Source organism: Ascaphus truei, chromosome 2 (assembly GCF_040206685.1).
Source record: "Ascaphus truei isolate aAscTru1 chromosome 2, aAscTru1.hap1, whole genome shotgun sequence".
Lineage (NCBI taxonomy): Eukaryota > Metazoa > Chordata > Amphibia > Anura > Ascaphidae > Ascaphus > Ascaphus truei.
The window spans coordinates 243,062,531-243,083,228 of NC_134484.1; the positions used below are offsets into that span (position 1 = coordinate 243,062,531).

The 20,698-nt window shown below is 43.8% G+C and overlaps 1 protein-coding gene across 2 annotated transcripts in view; it reads right to left on the reverse strand.

Annotated features, from left to right (window-relative positions):
* Window positions 1-9,692: 9,692 nt before the first annotated feature.
* RPRD1A (regulation of nuclear pre-mRNA domain containing 1A) overlaps window positions 9,693-20,698 on the reverse strand; it is a 77,807-nt gene continuing 66,801 nt past the window's right edge. The window contains exons 7-8 of one of the 2 annotated variants that reach the window (XR_012799165.1): window positions 19,507-19,761; window positions 12,975-13,063 (exon numbers count right to left, since the gene is read on the reverse strand). Coding sequence is in view for 1 of the 2 variants with exons in the window: in XM_075586012.1 (XP_075442127.1) it covers window positions 12,914-13,063 (150 nt within the window). In the remaining variant the exon portion in view is untranslated. Of the gene's footprint in view, window positions 13,064-19,506; window positions 19,762-20,698 lie in introns of both variants that reach the window. The other variant, XM_075586012.1, reaches the window with a different exon arrangement.

The following is a 20,698-nucleotide window of genomic DNA, read 5'->3' on the forward strand; positions in this document are numbered from 1 at the left end:
GATTTGTAACATTATCGTTACATCATCCATGTGACGGGGGAGGGGTGCCACACGAGTAATAAAGGGGTCACCCCCATTAGGCACACCCTTCCACCGTCTGGGAAGTGAGGGGTTAACCCAAAATGTACTTATAATCCATATGTTCCCCTGCTTCATAACTAAAAGGTATGTCCCTTGGTTATCCTATTCCCACATTTAGAGGAATTTCATGTGTTTGTATTCTCCTGCCTCAGGGTACAATTATTGGTGTTTGTACCTTTGCAGTGTATGCAGAAACCACATACACTGGGATCCAGTCGGGAGGGAAAGGTTTAATGTTAATTTGGTGTTTATAGCCCTTTGTTCCTTTTCCCGCCTTTGCAGGCTCTATTTTGCAGTCTCTCCATAGGTCGTCATTGAAGCCCCATCTTGAAAGAGCTTTGATCAATCCCTGGTCAAGTTCACGTTCAATTGGCGTGGGAAACTTAGGTTCTAGGGCACCCCGGAATAAAATTATTTTTGCCCCTAGGAACCCCCTCACTCGACCCCAACTGGGTCCGACAATCAATGACCCCGGTAAAGGGTCGCGCTCGCTACGAGGGTCGCACCATTGACTCCAATGGCGGAGGTAAAAGCCGCGAGGAAAAACGGCTAAGTCAAAATGTGCAGAAACATGAAACCCATAACTCTGGTTCTGTTCAGCCCAGAGGGCTGAGATTTGGCCACCATGTAGTCATAGTTCCGGCATGACTGCATGGCAAATGCCGACCCTCTTGGAGCAACAGGACGGAGTCAGGGTAATGGTTAAGTTTGGGTTTCTGCCATTGACTTGCATAGCAGAAAAAAGCCACTTTTGTAAATGTGCTTTTAATAATAATAATAGCATGATCTTGTATAGCGCTGCTAGTTGTACGTAGCACTTTACAGAGACATTTTCCTGGCACAGGTCCCTGCCCCATGGAGCTTACAATCTATTTTTTGATGCCTGAGGCACAGGGAGATAAAGTGACTTGCCCATGGTCACAAGGAGCTGATACCAGGAATGGAACCAGGCTCCCCTGCTTCACACTCAGTGCCAGTCAGTGTCTTTGAGCCGCTGCTTCTCCTTTTAAAACTGTATTTGTGTAACTCCGGTCCGGTGGGTCACAGCGAGCTGAAACTTGGCCACCATGGAGAGTCCCCTCCGGCATGAGGGTCTGGCAATTTTCAGCCCGCTCGGCCCAGCCAAACGGATTATTTTAATATGTTTAGATATTAAGAAATGTACTGTCTTTTGGGTCTGGTATAAAAGCCCACGAAAGATACTGGCTCTGCTATAAGTTAATGCTCAGCAGGGCGACCATTTGTCAACAACAGGCCCCCTGATCAAAGGCTTCACCACTCTGATTGTGTATACTAGGGTGGAGAAAAGCAGGGCTTGAGTGGTCTGTAAGTGCTGTAATTCACACTTACAGACAAAGGATTTCCTGACCAGATACATGTCTGGTAGACTGCAAGGTGCCTTTCCTTTAGTGTGGGCTAGTGAAATGAGACCCCAGGTGGAAAATGTGCACATGTGCCAACTAGCTGGGGGCATGGTCCAACAATGCTTCCCACGTTTGCTGGCACAGAGGGATTGGGTGCAGGTAATTGTTAACCAATACCTGGCACCCAATGTTAGGGTATAAAGCTTGAATCCCATATAAACGAGTGTAAGCTCTATACCCAGTGTCTTCGTTACTACATCTACTTGTTACCTGATGCCTGAATGAATTGCCAATCCAGATCCTGATTGCTTCATTGTCCATCCCACGTAAGTGCTATATTCTGTATGTTATTTGTGCAATCTTGTGTGTTCACCTTTTTCAAGGAATAAACTTAATTTATCATATCTTAGTCGTGTTCAATTCAACCCAGTGATATTTGTGTATATTATAAACCTGCACAAGCTCCCGTGACAATCCACGAGACAAACTGAGAAAAAAAACATGGACATCTTTGTAGTTGAAGCCAATGAACACTCACAAATGGAGTACTACAGCCACAAAATGCAGGTGTGTTTTGGGATCAAACACATCAATTTTCATCTTTCTATGCCAGCGACCTCTCTGGGGGAAAACCTATGACATATGGTAACATATTGTATAGCGGTTTATGTTTTATCCTGCTATTTTAAAAAACTGTTTTGCATTTACTGTAACTGTATGTTCTTGTAATTATCTTTTTTTGTCATCTGAAGTGTATATACGTAGAGATTGATGCTCATACACGTGTATGGACTCACAAGCTGTATTTCAGCATATAGATAGATGGGAACTTCTGTAAATCATACCAACATATGTGTAATACAGAGTCAAGGGGGGACATGAACATGGGACCTAGCGGTCAGTCAGCACGACTACCGCAGATATGGTTTACCCTGCTTACCCCCCTTAACATATACACTTCCCTAAATAGGGACCAAGGTAACAATAAATGAGGGCTACTGCCCGTTACCTTTCCATTGAGTGTATAGGAATACGAAATCCATCCAAGCGAAGTTCCACTGCGTGCAGTCCTGATCAGAAGGAACCAGAATGTAGAGAAGCAAGGAGCACAGCTGGTGTAAAAATCTGCAGGAAGAGTCCTGTAGAAAAAATGAAGGGCACAACTCCGTGCTAAAACTGAGGGTGGTTTATTGAATAAGTGCACAGGGACAGAAACACAGCCCACACACCGACATGTTTCATCCCACGGGACTTTATCAAGGTGTATCACATAACCATACCTCCTTACCTTTAATACCCCCATTTCGCGCCAAAATCGCCCGATTGAGTACACTGCGCATGCGCACCAGTGACGCGTCGCATCTCTGTGACATCGCCTCCCCTCTGGCACAAGTCCTTGAAAGCAGAGACCACGTCACTGGGATGCGTCCGTTTCCACCCTGGAACGCATGCCAGCTGGGCTCCTATCGGGTAGAGGCAGAAGGGGGTTGAAAAATACATTTTTTTACAACAACTTTATTAGTATTAAAAAAAGGAGACAAACACATTTCGCCCATAGCTCAACATTGCAAAAAAACAAAGTAATAGTTCAGCTTAGGGTTACAATAAAAACAGACAATACTCACATTAGATGACCTTTGATAAATAAAGAAAAAAAGGAGATGTTTTAACAATCACAGAACTATAATTGGACTTTAATCATATTAAATGGGACTTTTGGCGCGAAATGGGGGTATTAAAGGTAAGGAGGTATGGTTATGTGATACACCTTGATAAAGTCCCGTGGGACGAAACATGTCGGTGTGTGGGCTGTGTTTCTGTCCCTGTGCACTTATTCAATAAACCACCCTCAGTTTTAGCACGGAGTTGTGCCCTTCATTTTTTCTACAGGACTCTTCCTGCAGATTTTTACACCAGCTGTGCTCCTTGCTTCTCTACATTCTGTCATCTGAAGCACTGTATTTTTATATACATTAAAAAATTCTTTAATAAGTAATGCTTTGGGGCTCTGAATGAACTGTTGCATGCTCTGGAGAGAGTATTTACCTTTTTTCACAGTCAGCTGACCAGCCTTCCATTTGTTCTGACGGCAGTGCATCGCGTGTTTCCTCCTTGTGAGGCGTCTTCTCCTATCTGCCATTTTCGGTCGCACGCCGGGTTGCTGGAGCAGAGACCACTCAACACACCGCCGGTCATTGACCGCCCTCACGACGGACGAGTCGTTTGAGGGTTGGCGGTGCTACACATCGGGACATCCATCACGGGCACGGCATCCACAGCTGGTCAAGGGTGAGTCTCATAACATTTCATTATAGTGCTCTTGGGGAGCCACATCACTGCTAGAGACTCTGGTGCCCTGTCAGCTTTGCCCTATGCCTACAATTTATACTTGGAAGAGATATTTCTCCAGCAACTTTTACACATTTCTGAGCACCTATATTGGTGCATCTCTGCACCTGTGTTTTCCTTTTTTATTTGGACTAACAATTTATGTCACAGGACAAGCTTATGCCAACTTGTTTATGGGCAGTTGGGAAGATGCTTTAATCTGCAATAACTGCCCCCTCGGTGCAAACCTGGTGCTATGGCACTGCTACATCGATGATGTGATTTTTATTTGGTCAGCCAGTTTAGAACTGCTTGACACATTCATTACATATCTTAATAGCAATAACATAAATCTTAATTTCACGTGTCATTATGACACAAAACATATTGATTTTTTAGATTTAAGTATTAGTATTATCGATAACACTATTCACACCAAAACCTTTTTTACATCTGTGCAGGCCAACAACGATCTGATGGCAGATAGCCATCATAATCCTCAGTGGATCAATAATATACCAAAAGGGCAGTTTGTTCGCCTGAAGCGCACCTGTTCAGATAATGAGATATTTGTGGTTCAGGCCAACGAATTGAAAGACAAATTCATTAATAGAAAATATTCAGTTAGCCAGCTACAGCACACCTTGGTACAAGTAGAACAGATGGATAGACGTACATTATTAGAATAGAAAAATAAAAACAATCCGCTGAGTCCAGATATCAAATGTATTTTTTTATGCAATATAATCAAATGGCTCCAAAAATAAGACAAATATTTAATAAACATTGGCCAATTCTTCTCCAAGATGATATGCTTGCACAGATTCTTTCACCTAAACCCACTATTATTTTATACGAAAGCTGCTAATCTCAAATCCAAATTGACACCTAGTTGCCCTTTGAAGCATCAAAAATTGTCTTCATCTAATACCATCAAGGGTTTCTTTGCTTGTGCCACATGTTCAGCATGTACAGGAGATCAGGGGAGCAGTTGCACCTTAAAATAAAAACAAAAAACTACATGGTGTAATATTGTTAACACAGTGAAGTGGTTTCTAAGAAAACTTAGAAAGCTAGATAAGGAGGCTATAGCACGTATAACCAGCCAGACAGAATGGTAAAACCATAGGAGGATCTGAGATCTCAAGTAGAGACAGAAACACAGGGATAAAACAAACACTTTATCCACAAATAAATGAATTGGAGGCTTACAGGATCCAAAAGGATATACAGCATAGGGAGTATGTAATCTTCCGATCACTTCTCATCGCCTTTCACTGCTGCTGCTGCACGCCACCCAGACTGCGTCTCGAACAGCCGTCACGTCACTTCCGGAATTCCGGCCGGTTGGAGATGACGTCACGGGCTCAACGTTCTCTCTCTCTCAGTCTCAGGGTCACACTCAACGCGTTTCGACGCTCTAAAGTGACGTCTTCATCAGGAGTGCTTGTGACCTGCTCTAGGGGTCTTTATATACCCACTGGAACTAACTGTTAACCCCTCCTCCAAAAGGTTAACTATTTAAAACACCATAGCTTTTTGGGCAGCTCTTATTTCTATCCCATATGTCTAGGTGAGGTTTTAAGTGCAAGAATATTTATATAATTCATAAAATATTCTAATAAAAAGATTCTCTCTTTAAATACATAAGAGAGAAATCATAGTAGGATTAAACATACAATTTTTATTATTATACACAAACTCAAAAAATCAATAAAACATTATATTATTAAAATTAATTATGACTAATTCCTATCTTTAAGGAACGACGATTGATGTATCTTGAAAGATATGAAAGATATGAAACAAAGAGTATTTAGGTGAAGAAACTTAAGGAAACAGGAATCACATAACTCATATATCGAAATACTCAAAAGACTGTATACATATACAGAGCAGATAATAGCAAAATCATTATAAAAATATAAAAATCATTAATAAAAATATATAGTCATTAGCATATATAAAATACTTTTATAATTTTATAAGAAAAACTTTAATTAAAACATTAAAATTCTTATAAAAAGGCACCCAATTCGAAATCAACATTTAAGCCCTGAGGAATTAAAGTTTTCAATGAAAAAATCCAAAAGCTTTCTCTTTTCTTAAGCGCTGTGTTCCTATCCCCACCTCTCCAATGGGGCAGTACATGCTCAAGGACAGTAAACCTCAGGCCAGATGGGTCGCCATTATGTTTTAAAATAAAATGATGAGATAAAAAGTGGGTCGTTACCCCCCTTCTAATATTACCCACATGTTCTAAAACACGTGTCCTTATGGGCCGAGTGGTTTGACCCACATATTGTAGCCCACAAGGACATTGTATCAGATAAATAACATGATCAGATTTACAAGTGGTATGTTGTTTAATTTGAAACTGTTGTTTTGAAATATTAGACATAAAACCATCTGGCCTGAGGTTTACTGTCCTTGAGCATGTACTGCCCCATTGGAGAGGTGGGGATAGGAACACAGCGCTTAAGAAAAGAGAAAGCTTTTGGATTTTTTCATTGAAAACTTTAATTCCTCAGGGCTTAAATGTTGATTTCGAATTGGGTGCCTTTTTATAAGAATTTTAATGTTTTAATTAAAGTTTTTCTTATAAAATTATAAAAGTATTTTATATATGCTAATGACTATATATTTTTATTAATGATTTTTATATTTTTATAATGATTTTGCTATTATCTGCTCTGTATATGTATACAGTCTTTTGAGTATTTCGATATATGAGTTATGTGATTCCTGTTTCCTTAAGTTTCTTCACCTAAATACTCTTTGTTTCATATCTTTCATATCTTTCAAGATACATCAATCGTCGTTCCTTAAAGATAGGAATTAGTCATAATTAATTTTAATAATATAATGTTTTATTGATTTTTTGAGTTTGTGTATAATAATAAAAATTGTATGTTTAATCCTACTATGATTTCTCTCTTATGTATTTAAAGAGAGAATCTTTTTATTAGAATATTTTATGAATTATATAAATATTCTTGCACTTAAAACCTCACCTAGACATATGGGATAGAAATAAGAGCTGCCCAAAAAGCTATGGTGTTTTAAATAGTTAACCTTTTGGAGGAGGGGTTAACAGTTAGTTCCAGTGGGTATATAAAGACCCCTAGAGCAGGTCACAAGCACTCCTGATGAAGACGTCACTTTAGAGCGTCGAAACGCGTTGAGTGTGACCCTGAGACTGAGAGAGAGAGAACGTTGAGCCCGTGACGTCATCTCCAACCGGCCGGAATTCCGGAAGTGACGTGACGGCTGTTCGAGACGCAGTCTGGGTGGCGTGCAGCAGCAGCAGTGAAAGGCGATGAGAAGTGATCGGAAGATTACATACTCCCTATGCTGTATATCCTTTTGGATCCTGTAAGCCTCCAATTCATTTATTTGTGGATAAAGTGTTTGTTTTATCCCTGTGTTTCTGTCTCTACTTGAGATCTCAGATCCTCCTATGGTTTTACCATTCTGTCTGGCTGGTTATACGTGCTATAGCCTCCTTATCTAGCTTTCTAAGTTTTCTTAGAAACCACTTCACTGTGTTAACAATATTACACCATGTAGTTTTTTGTTTTTATTTTAAGGTGCAACTGCTCCCCTGATCTCCTGTACATACTGTTTCTGGACCTTGAAACAGTCCATCTAAGGGTTTGAGTGTTTTATTTGTACCCCTACTTGCACTTGTTGATTTTCATTTATTATCACATTGCACTTTTGTATTATATTATATTATACTATTTCACCTTGATTAATTCTAGTATTAGAGCGCCATCTACTGTTTGTTTGCTACATGTTCAGCATGTGCATACAGTGCGAGCAAAAAAAAAAAAAACCTTTATGTGTAATGTTACATCTAAAATGTATCAGTTCAAATTGTTTATTAATTGCCATTCTACATTTGTGATCTACATCTTGCAATGCCCTTGTGGCTTGCAATATGTGGGGAGAACTGGTAGATCTTTTCAAAGAAGAATATACGAGCACGTATATAATATCCGAAAGGGTATAATGTCTCTCACCATTTTTTAACACACCATAACCGGGATCCAGCTGGTCTGGTTTGTCATGCAATAGAGATTGCCTCATTAAACTGGAGAGGAGGGAATAAACTTAACCAGATCAGTAGGCGTGAAGCCCACTGGATCTATGAATGAAAAAATCTGTCTCCTAATGGGTTAAATATTGTCTTTGATCTGGGAGTGTTTCTTGAGAATTAACCACCCAGATTACAAATGGTGTCTCTCTCTCCTTTGCCCTGTCTGCAAGGGAAAAAAAGGGGGAGGGGCGAGTAGTCACTGGTAATCTTTGTCAAAAAAGGTGATATTTTCCATTTTGGGAACTCATTTACTAAAGGAGAAAAATTGGGACTAATAAAGTATGCAATATACCATCATCTAGAAAGATTAATATATCCTCAGTCCGTTGCATACCTCCACGTTAGAATCTGTAGGTTTATGCATAATATATATATATATATATATATATATATATATATATATATATGTTTTCTATAAATTAAGTCCCCTTATATACATGAGAAACTTCCAGGTAGCTAACTGCCTCTGAATATATCTCACTATCCAATTATGATTGATGTATTTCTTTTACAGCTATTACATATATGCAACCTGTGTAATACACAGGTAACTATCATCGTGGATTACAGCGTATTATAGGTTTAGATATACTGATATAGTCCATTGTTTCATTATTATTGTTGTACTGCTGTGTTTTGTTGTGTTGTATACAGTATATGTTTTGTTTCTCTGTTGTTGTTGTTACACATGCTGAGATTAGTGTTAGTACCGTCTGGTTATTTTTGAACCAATCACAGCCTTTGGACATGTATACATGTTAAGACTGGTTTTAACACTCTATATACCTCAGAGGAAGTGACGCAGTCACGTAACTCATAGGGTCAGAGTTAACAGTTGATCGTGAGAGACGTGCACGCAGCCTTTTAGGCACTGTGAAAACAGCAGCTCTCAGTGAAATTCTCCCCTGTCTGCTCCTGCACTTGAGCTCGGTACATGGAGCACACAGACGTTCCCCTGCAGCGGAGGAGCCACTCTTTGGATGTGTCTATTTAACTCCTATCTTTTTGTGAGTAGGATTATTTTTTATAAACCGGACCAGCAGCGCAACGCAAATCATGTATTTTTAGTCAGACATTGTCTCTTTTATATTTTAATAAATTAGCTTAACTGCAGTACACACTATGATTATCCCTTGTGTTTAATTCTACATGTCCTGAGGAAACTTCTTGGTGAATTATTCAAGTGGATCAGGCTGTTCCAGATTGGACTTCTGTAATAAGGTTTTCATAGTACCTTATATTTGCATTTATTTGTCCTTTCTGAGGCGCTAGTTTGTATTTGTTATATACTGTATTAGTAAGGAAAGGAAATAATCAGATTTCTTGCTTTACTATGTCCTTATTCAATGCCGCAACTCTACATAAAAGGCTTATGTAACACTGCTGTGGATGTTTGAAAAACACACAAAAATTATAAGAAAGAGAATTAAGAGGAAGAAAATGAAGATATAAGGAGAATTCTTCAAGCAACGGAGGGTTGAGGGCTTCAGTGTCAGTTATTTCTTGTAGTAACTAGTAATAGCTTTTTGTATTTTTATGGATTAGCTACACATAATAATTTATTTTGATATAGTACTGCTAGTGTATGTAGTACTCAATATAGTAAAATTTACATCCACGCTATATTGTTGACCCCAAGAAAGTCTAAAAAGTTTTAGGATCCTGAGCTGCAGGAAGATGAAGAGACTTCACCAGGGTTACAAAGAGCTCCTAGCAGGTCTTCCACCTTCCAAGAACATTCCTTTACCAGAAGACCACTCCTTTTCCAATTCACATAGAAATTTAGTACAAAAATAAGTCCTGCGATAAAACAACAGTTTAGTTGGTGAATGTTTATTTGATAGATGCTGACATGCACACTGTTTCTGAGCTTACAAAAGTTAGAACATACAAATGATCTTTTTTTTTGTTAGGCTTAATAACATTACCAAAGGCTTTGTCCAAATATTAACCCCTAAGCACAGAAAAGACCGGGAAGGACTGTTAGTCTTTACTGAACTGTTGGGGTCAAAGGGTGACGGTCTTGCCATCATTAGTGCACACAGGAGGCATGTAAACTGTCACATTTCTTACCCAAATACATTGGGAAATGTGCTTATTTTTGTAGCACAACTGTAAATGTTTCCACATGATCTTGTAACGGTGGCTTCAAAATGGAACAAGATTACAAAAAAAACTCAACAATACTGTACGTACCTTTCTAAATTAGTGGGACATGGACAACATACATATTTGTTACCAAACATTCCAACATAGAAATAAACATTTAATTTTATGTTCAAATGTAAATATAACTGAAAAGAACAATTCCGTAATGTAAAGCAATGTCACAATGTGACTAGTGTAAGCACTGTATCCTCCTTCATCTGATAAACTGTACTATCCATTCAAAATCTTCTCATTTGATTATGGAAGGAACTCCATTTATCACAATTAAAAAAAATTCTAACAGGACTATGCTGTTATTACCAGGATAATCAGTGAAACTACAATTTCCAATGTTTTCTGAAGTAATGCACTCAATTCCCCTCCAAACTTCAAGTCCTATCTACAATGTTATGCTTGTGTCAACTATGGCCATGATCAGTATAATTGTACAGGCTCAGTAGGAAGCTCAGAGCACCACCAATGCTTACTGTCATGGTATGGGCCTCATGGCGATATAGCAAACCCCCACCACTATAGTTCAACAATGTGCTAATCCAGTGATTTTCAAAACCCTCCTCAGGGCTCAAACTTTTTGGAACTGCAAGTTAGTATAGTCATATGTAAATGAGAATAGTTTTGGAAATCCCTGTATACCTACTATAGGAGCAGTGAATCGGCTCACAATTCGCCAATAACAGTGTACTGTAATCTTGAAACCATTGTTGGGACTCAAAACACTCTCAAAACGATTCAACAACTACTTTTAATACTAGGGTTAGCTGTTGTAGTTTCTTAAATTAAGAAACCTATTTAACCCATTGTACCTGGCATGACCTGCTTGTGAGCAAGGACTTTGATGTAAAGGGATTACTAATAATCTTTCCTATTACATTGGTTTCCATTGGTTCCCCCTTAACCAATTAGAATATCCCATGAAGTGCCAATACTACTGTAAATGTTTTTCGAACCCCTTTAATGCACCAGAGCTATGACAATAAGAGTTTTAAAGTGGAAATGAATGTAATAAAAAAAATAAACTTTTCTAATTTTCCTGTTACATGAACTTGTGTTTAAAAAAAATCGCGACACCACAAATGTTTATGGGATAAATTACCTTTTACAGGCACCGCGTCAATATACTGTGAAACCATCTTCCCTGTGCTAGAACATATTTCAGTGCCATTCATTTAAAGAGTTGAACTCTTTTCCAGAGTGGGGAAGACAGCTTTGCATACTGAATAGGACTGTCTAGTCCAGACCAACTTTTTTAATATCCTGATTGGGAGGTGGTCCTACTGTTCCTACAATGTAAACTAGAGATGCCATCATCATATTTAGAGACAGCAGAGGACATTGGTTACTATGATCCATAAAGCTGTCTCGATACAAGCTTTTGTATATAGTAAATGTCAATGAATCAGAGAGGAGACTCCTTTAGTTGAGTAGCTATGGCAATGCATAGAACTACGGCTGCACTCAATTACCTCAAGCGTCTGGATGACCAAAGCAAGATCTGAACAAAACGTTGGCCAACAGTTGAACATCATTTTTTGCAAAAATAGTCCCGAAGACCAGCACAACAAACATCATTTTTAAAAGCTTTGGAACATTATCAGACAGAGCATAAGTAAGAAATCCAACATACGTTTTGGGGAAGTAGAAGATATTCAACGTGTTTGCCAATGTAATAGAGTCTACAGACACCAAATTTTGACAAATTAAAAACAAGCAATGTATGTTTTTAAACAAGGTCAACTTTGGTTGACAGTTTCCATTCGGCTCCTAATAAAAGCTTGCAGCAAAAACTATGTTTGAAGGGGGATAATGTCTTGTTCCCGTAACTACGAGGTACAGCAATAGCACAGGAGTCTATTAAAATAATAATACAAATTTGCATTAAGAAAACAGATGTGCCTCAGTGGCTTTGGCAACGCGCTCAACAATACATTTAGTTGAAATCAATGACTTCACAGTAACAGCAGGTATTTGTCGTCAACCAAAGTAGTAGATTAGAGGAACATTTTCATGCAGGACCAAAGTGCATTCATGGTAAAGATAGGATTAGTGGGTTCGAGTAGTTATTATTTACGTCATTTTTAAAATAATCACTTAAATGTAAATTTAAGCCTTAAAAGAGTTGTTAGAATTCCCTCATCCTTTTTACCTTTTGATTGTCTTATTGCTTGTTCATTTATTTCCTCTCTAGCTGAACTTCTGATGGGGAAGAATTGTGTATAAATCACAATATGTTAAGGTGGCGGGAGCAATATTAATAACCACCCCAAGTTGTCAATGAAAATGTTTACACTTTCCAAAATAATCTGTAATGCATGTGTACATTTTTTTTTTTTTTAAGGCATCAAACACAAATATTGAACTCCATAAACTTATCACTGCCATTAGTTCACTTTGGTGCTATAAGGGAACTCATGTTTAAAAAGTAAGTGTTATGTATCTCCTGGATGCAGGCATTCATTTAAACAAAACCCTTCATTTACAGTACACATTGACAAAAAATACACAACAAAAAACAAACTGCATGGGTCTCAGGTCGAGATATACAAAACGAATTACAGGTATTGTGCCATTTTTAAATAATGTAAAGCATTTCAACCCTATTATTACATACATACTATTTCATATCCACAGCATAGTAAACACACTATTTGAACCTGTACGTTAAAGGCAGCAGGCCCTTTTAAACAGTAAAGGGGCTAAAAAATAATTTAAAACAATTATTAGAAATTATTTCATTAGATTTGAATGTTTCATTTATGTCACATTTTCAACAATGTACAAAAATATTACTAACAATATCTGCCTAATCTAACCCAGGCTGTTGCAGCCATCGTGTGTGATCTCACATATTGTGATCTCAGATATTTTTCCGTCAATCATCGCTGTAGAGGTCCCCAGCGTACGGCAAATGCATACGGCTTCCCGTTACATTGGGAAGACGAGAGAGATCTGGCAGGTCCTGAATACGTAGTCGCAGTTCTTTCCGTACCTGTGATACTCTTGCCAACTTGCGCTTGTATTCCTGAGTAAGAAAAAGCACAACAGAGATGAATAAAATGCGGCTTGGAGGAAGCATGTATTCAATGAAAATACAACACACAACCGCGCTCAGCGCCTTGCCAAGAACATTTTCATTACTATGCAGGTGTATGGATTTGAAATTGTGTTCATTTATGGAGGTGTACTGTGTCTCAAAGCAGAATGCATCATCCCTGCTTTAAAAATACCCACAGTACACGCAGGAGATTTTGATTTCTCTATATAGGGAACTTAATCACATTATTGCAACTCTTTAGGTGAGTGTTGGAAAAGTGTTATAAAAAAGAGTCAGATCCTTAACCTCTATCACAGTACATACTTATTACTCTACTTAATTCTAATGACGTGAAAATACATAGCAGTGCAGACTCAAATAGATCATGCACACACGGATCACATAAATAAAGGTGCATCTCAAATTTTTTCCCTGATATATCTTCACCTATTGTATAAAGGAGTTTGTGAAGAGGTATTTAAGTCACAGGGTTCTCGTCCTCTCTCTCTCTCTCTCTGTCAACAGGACTTAACATTATGTTATTTAGCTTTGAATATACACATTAAGGAATATTATAGGCTAAAGCAGTAAAATTTCGGGCATTACTGAAATCCCTGCTCTCTGATTGGTCAGAATTTTTGACAACTTGCCAACTCACCTCAAAGCAGAGATGCAGGGGCTCGCGCTGAGAAAAAAACCCAGCAAGTTTAAATCTTAACTGCAGCACCTCAGCTCCTCTCCTCACTGATCACACTGAATACGCAGCACAAGCAGCTTCTCCCCCCCTCTCTCACACAGCTCCTGCTGTGTCCCAACTGGTAACTTTGTTGCTTGCAACAAAGTAATATTTCTCACCACATCTATTGCCTGTGCTACTCTAAGGTAATTTGTATTTCTTTTTATTTAGTTATAGTTCATATCACAGTCCCCCCACTTCTCTCCCACACCCCTTTTCTCCCCTCACCTCTCTCTTTTCTCCCCTCACCTCTCCCCCCCACACCTCTCCCCCTCCATTACCCCCAATTTCCCCCCTCACCTCTCCCCCCCACACGTCTCTCCCCCACCTCACCTCTCTCCCCCCCTCACCTCCCTCTTTCCCCCCTCACCTCCCCCTTCCTCTCCTCACCTCCCTCTTCCCCCCCTCACCACCACTTCCCCCCCTCACCTCCCTCTTCCTCACCTCCCTCACCACCACTTCTCTCTTCCCCCCTCCTTCACCTCTCTCTTCCCTCACCTCTCTTCCCCCCCCTTCACCTCTCTTTCCCCCCCTCACCTCTCTTACCCCCCCTCACCTCTCTTACCCCCCCTCACCTCTCTTTCCCCCCCTCACCTCCCTCTTTCCCCCCTCACCTCCCTCTTTCCCCCCTCACCTCCCTCTTTCCCCCCTCACCTCCCTCTTCCCTCACCTCCCTCTTCCCCCCCTCACCTCCCTCTTCCCCCCCCTCACCTCCCTCTTCCCCCCCCTCACCTCCCTCTTCCCCCCCTCACCTTCCTCTTCCCCCCCTCACCTTCCTCTTCCCCCTCACCTCTCTCTTCCCCCCTCCTCCCCCCTCACCTCCCTCTTCCCCGCCTCACCTCCCTCTTTCCCCCCCTCACCTCCCTCTTCCCCCCTTCTCACCTCCCTCTTCTCCCCCTTCTCAATTCCCTCTTCCCCCCTTCTCACCTCTCTTCCCCCCTCACCTCTCTCTTCCCCCCTCTTCCCCCATTCTCACCTCCCTCTTCCCCCCCTTCTCACCTCTCTTCCCCCCCTCACCTCTATCCCCCCCACCTCACCTCTCTCCCCCCCACCTCACCTCTCTCCCCCCCACCTCACCTCTCTCCCCCCACCTCACCTCTCTCCCCCCCACCTCTCCTCTCTCCCCCTCTCACCTCTCTCCCCCCTCACCTCTCTCTTCCCCCCTCTCTCCCCCCTCACCTCTCTCTCCCCCCCTCAGCTCTCTCTCCCCCCCTCTCACCTCTCTGCCCCCCCCTCTCACCTCTCTCCCCCTCACCTCCCTCTTCCCCCCCTCACCACCACTTCTCTCTTCCCCCCTCCTTCACCTCTCTCTTCCCCGCCCTCACCTCCCTCTTCCCCCCTCACTTCCATCTTCCCCCCCTCACCTCCCTCTTCCCCCCCTCACCTCCCTCTTCCCCCCCCTCACCACCACTTCTCTCTTCCCCCCTCCTTCACCTCTCTTCCCCCCTCCTTCACCTCTCTTCCCCCCCCTCACCTCCCTCTTCCTCCCCTCACCTCCCTCACCACCACTTCTCTCTTCCCCCCTCCTTCACCTCTCTCCACCTCACCTCTCTCCCCCTCACCTCGCTCTTCCCCCCCTCACCACCACTTCTCTCTTCTCCCCTCCTTCACCTCTCTCTTCCCCCCTCACCTCCCTCTTCATCCCCTCACCTCCCTCTTCCCCCCCCTCACCTCCCTCTTCCCCCCCCTCACCTCCCTCTTCCCCCCCTCACCTCCTTCTTCCCCCCCTCACCTCCCTCTTCCTCCCTCACCACCACCTCTCTCTTCCCCCCTCCTTCACCTCTCTCTTCCCCCCCTCACCGCTCTTCCCCCCTTCATCTCTCTTCCCCTTCACCTCTCTTTCCCCCCCTTCACCTCTCTTTCCCCCCCTCACCTCCCTCTTCCCCCCCTCACCTCCCTCTTCCCCCCCACCTCCCTCTTCCTCCCCGCACCTCCCTCACCACCACTTCTCTCTTCCCCCCTCCTTCACCTCTCTCTTCCCCCCCTCACCTCTCTTCCCCCCCTTCACCTCTTCCCTCCCTTCACCTCTCTTTCCCCCCCTCACCTCCCTCTTCCCCCCCTCACCTCCCTCTTCCCCCCCCACCTCCCTCTTCCCCCCCCCAACTCCCTCTTCCCCCCCACCTCCCTCTTCCCCCCCCCACCTCCCTCTTCCCCCCCCACCTCCCTCTTCCCCCCCTCACCTCTCCCCCCCTCACCTCTCTCTTCCCCCCCTCACCTCTCCCCCCCTCACCTCTCTCTTCCCCCCCACCTCTCTCCCCCCCTCACCTCTCTCCCCCTCTCACCTCCCTCTTCCCCCTCTCACCTCCCTCTTCCCCCCTTCTCACCTCTCTCTTCCCCCCCTCACCTCTCTCTTCCCCCCCTCACCTCTCTCTTCCCCCCCTCACCTCTCTCTCCCCCCTCACCTCTCTCCCCCCCTCACCTCTCTCCCCCCCCTCACACCTCTCTTCCCCCCTCACCTCTCTCCCCCCCCTCACACCTCTCTTCCCCCCTCACCTCTCTCTTCCCCCCCTCACCTCTCTCTTCCCCCTCTCACCTCTCTCCCCCCTCTCACCTCTCTCTTCCCCCCCTCACCTCTCCCCCTCACCTCTCTCTTCCCCCCCTCACCTCTCTCTTCCCCCCCTCACCTCTCTCTCCCCCCCTCACCTCTCTCTCCCCCCCTCACCTCTCTCCCCCCCTCTCACCTCCCTCTTCCCCCCTTCTCACCTCCCTCTTCCCCCCCTCACCTCTCTCTCCCCCCTCACCTCCCTCTTCCCCCCTTCTCACCTCCCTCTTCCCCCCCTCACCTCTCTCTCCCCCTCACCTCTCTCCCCCCCTCACCTCCCTCTTCCCCCCCTCACCTCCCTCTTCCCCCCTTCTCACCTCCCTCTTCCATCCCTCACCTCTCTCCCCCCCTCCTCTCTCCCCCCCCTCACCTCTCTCCCCCTCACCTCTCTCTCTCCCCCCTTACCTCTCTCTCTCCCCCCCTCATACCCCCTCACCTCTCTCTCCACCTCACCTCTCTCCCCCCCTCTCACCTCCCTCTTCCCCCCTTCTCACCTCCCTCTTCCCCCCCTCACCTCCCTCTTCCCCCCTTCTCACCTCCCTCTTCCCCCCCTCACCTCTCTCTCCCCCTCACCTCTCTCCCCCCCCTCACCTCCCTCTTCCCCCCCTCACCTCCCTCTTCCCCCCTTCTCACCTCCCTCTTCCATCCCTCACCTCTCTCCCCCCCTCTCCCCCCCTCACCTCTCTCCCCCTCACCTCTCTCTCTCCCCCCTTACCTCTCTCTCTCCCCCCCTCATACCCCCTCACCTCTCTCCACCTCACCTCTCTCCCCCCCTCACCTCTCTCTCCACCTCACCTCTCTCCCCCCCTCACCTCTCTCCCCCCCTCCTCACCTCTCTCCCCCCATCCTCACCTCTCTCTTCCCATCCACCTCTCTCCCCCCCCTCACCTCTCTCTCTCCCCCCCATCCCCCCCTCACCTCTCTCCCCCCTCACCTCTCTCTCTCCCCCCCTCACCTCTCTCTCCACCTCACCTCTCTCTCCCCCCCTCACCTCTCTCCCCCCCTCACCTCTCTCTCCCCCTCCTTCACCTCTCTTCTCCCCCTCCTTCACCTCTCTTCTCCCCCTCCTTCACCTTTCTTCCCCCCTCACCTCTCTTCCTCCCTCACCTCTCTTCTCCCCCTCCTTGACCTCTCTCCCCCTCCCTCACCTCTCTCTCCCCCCCTCACCTCTCTCTCCCCTCCCTCACCTCTCTCCCCTCACCTCTCTCTCCACCTCAACTCTCTCCCCCCCCTCACCTCTCTCCCCCCTCACCTCTCTCTCCCCCTCACCTCTCTTCTCCCCCTCCTTCACCTCTCTTCTCCCCTCACCTCTGTTCCCCCCTCACCTCTCTTCTCCCCCTCCTTGACCTCTCTTCCCCTCACCTCTCTCCCCCTCCCTCACCTCTGTCCCCCTCCCTCACCTCTCTCCCCCTTCCTCACCTCTCTCCCCCTTCCTCACCTCTCCCCCCCTCCCCTCCCCTCCTCACCCTCCCTCACCTCTCTCCCATCACCTCTCTCCCCCTCCCTCACCTCTCTCCCCCCCTCACCTCTCTCCCCCTCACCTCTCTCCCCCCCTCTCTCCCCCCTCACCTCTCTTCCCCCCTCACCTCTCTCTCCCCCTCACATCTCTTTCCCCCCCCTACCTCTCTCTCCCCCCCTCACCTCTCTCTCTCCCCCCCCTCACCTCTCTCTCTCCCCCTCACCTCTCTCTCCCCACCATCTCTCTTCCCCCCCTCACCTCTCTCCCCCCCTCACCTCTCTCCCCCCTCACCTCCCTCTTACCCCTCACCTCTCTCCCCCCCACCACTTCTCTCTTCCCCCTCCTTCACTTCTCTTTCCCCCCTCACCTGTCTCTTTCCCCCTCACCTCTCTCTTCCCCCCCTCCTTCACCTCTCTTCTCCCCCTCCTTCAACTCTCTCGTCTCCCCCTCCTTCACCTCTCTTCTCCACCTCCTTCACCTCTCTCCCCCCTACACCTCTCTCTCTCCCACCCCTCAGCCCTCTCATCTTCTACTTTACTACTTTTTCCTACACAGGTATAAAAATCAATGACTACAAAAATGTATCTTTTTTTATGAAAAATTTAAAAAATGTCTACATTTAGTCTATAATAGTAATAATCCCCTCAGAACAGGGCATTACTGGCCAATAATGCACTGGCTGGGATAAAGTCCCTCGGCTTCGCCTCAGGCCTTCAACTCTTCCAGCCAGGGCATTATTGGCCAGTAATGCCCTGTTCTTCAGGGATTATTACTTAAACATGACATTATCTAACTTAATGATGCTCTGTGGATCTGGCCCTATAAAGAATCAAAGGATCCAGTATGTGGATTAATAGTAGGTTATTATTATTATGGTTTTTAAATATCAATTGACGTTTCTCAAAACAATTTATTTACTACATCTCAAGCCAATTAAAGTAGTCATATAAGGTTAGATTGGTTAGTGATCTGTATCTAATGTAAAGATGCTTAAATATAAACTCAAAGAAAAAGTAAGCAGAGGCACATATACCACAGTGAAGGCTATAATAATAGCATGTTCTTGTATAGCGCTGCTTGTTTTACGTAGCGCTTTACAGAAACATTTTGCCGGCACGGGTCCCTGTCCCGTGGAGCTTACAATCTATGTTTTTAGTGCCTGAGGCAATGGGAGATAAAGTGACTTGCACAAGGTCACAAGGAGCCGACACCGGGAATTGAACCAGGTTCCCCTGCCCACTGAGCCACTCCTTCTCCCAGGCTGAAACAAAACATTAATGCATGTTTGCTAATGCAAGAAGCCTGACAGATAAAATGGGGGAGCTTGAATTAAAAGCTACAAGGGAACAGTATGATATCATAGGCATTACTGAAACATGGTGGGATGGCAAAGGCACATGTACCACAGTGAAGTCTATCTTTACTGTAAAGTAGAAATCATTAAAATAAGCGAGATGCACTCAAAAAAAGGATTACATTGAATAAATAATATATGTGCTTGCCACGGACATCATTTTTATTAAATGTAATATTCCCTTTTTTGATTGATTAATGTGTTTTCTTATGTTCCTGTTTCAAATGAAGTTTCATATTAGTAATGGTTTTAGTCCTATTATAGAGTATATGAGGTTATTATATATTGAGATGTTATCGTTGTAAAGCCTTGATGCGCATTTGTTGCCATAACAGTTTACCTATATTAATAGTCTTTTCGGGTCCTTGTGGTACATTCACTTCTGAGGAAGCGACTTGTTCAGTTGCGAAACGCGTTAAGGACCGTTTATGATCATTGGGGATCCGTAGTGCTTAGCTGTAGACATTCGTACAATCATTTTCCCGAGCATGCCATCTTCTGTGAAGGTTGTTAGTCCGCCTGGTATGCTCAAAATCAGGGACTTTGTGAAACGCTCGATCTGGGAAAAATCTTTCCATAGAGGATCATACGCAGTCTGTTGAGACATCACCCAACGGATTTGTTAAGTAGGAGAAAGAACGTTTGAAAATGTGGACGTCCGGTGGCAAGCAGACACAGTATTTATTAAATTCTACACTTTTCACCATGTTTGTTAGTACATCTCGCTTATTTGAATGATTTATATTTCCTCGTAAAGATAGACCTCACTATGGTATGCGTCTCAGCTTATTTTTTCCTTTTAGGTATCTGGAGATAATTTATTTGCCCTTCTTTGGAGAGCAGCTACCAACTTTGGAACATTACTCTACCACTTTGGGATTTACCGATCGTGGCATTATTTTGCACTACTAATATGTTTGATGGTTATTATATACTGATAGGTTTATCTTATGTTATATATTATTTAATGTTATATTTTTTTTTACACCCTGGTAGGTTCTAAATTGAACCTAAGTTGTTACACTTCACATTATAGTTTACAGAACTTTGGTCAATTGAGCATCACTCACATTTTTCACTTTCTTGTGTTATATATAAATTACACTACAAAATATTTACTAGAGTAATTTCCCCAATACTATTGTATCTCCTCTATTTGCTTTTGTTCTATGCTGCAAGTAATTCATCATCTGCAATACACTCCTCCACAATATTAATTTTATTTGGTATTTTACCAATGTATGTTTTCTTGGATTACCCCTCTAATTGTGTTTGTTACATAGGCACAAAATAGAGGAAAAGAAGGTGCACACAGGAGACTTGTTTTGATTTTGAAAAAACTTCAATAAAGTATTAACAGCATCAGAGCTAATAAAGGTAATGTTTCAGGACTAATGTGTCCCTTCCTCAGACCCAGGAGGTGCTGTGAACACTTTATTGAAGTTTTTTCAAACTCAAAACAAGACTCCTGTGTGCTTCTTCTTTTCCTCTATTTTGTGCCTATTATCAGGTCCAGCTTTGAGACGCCGGGA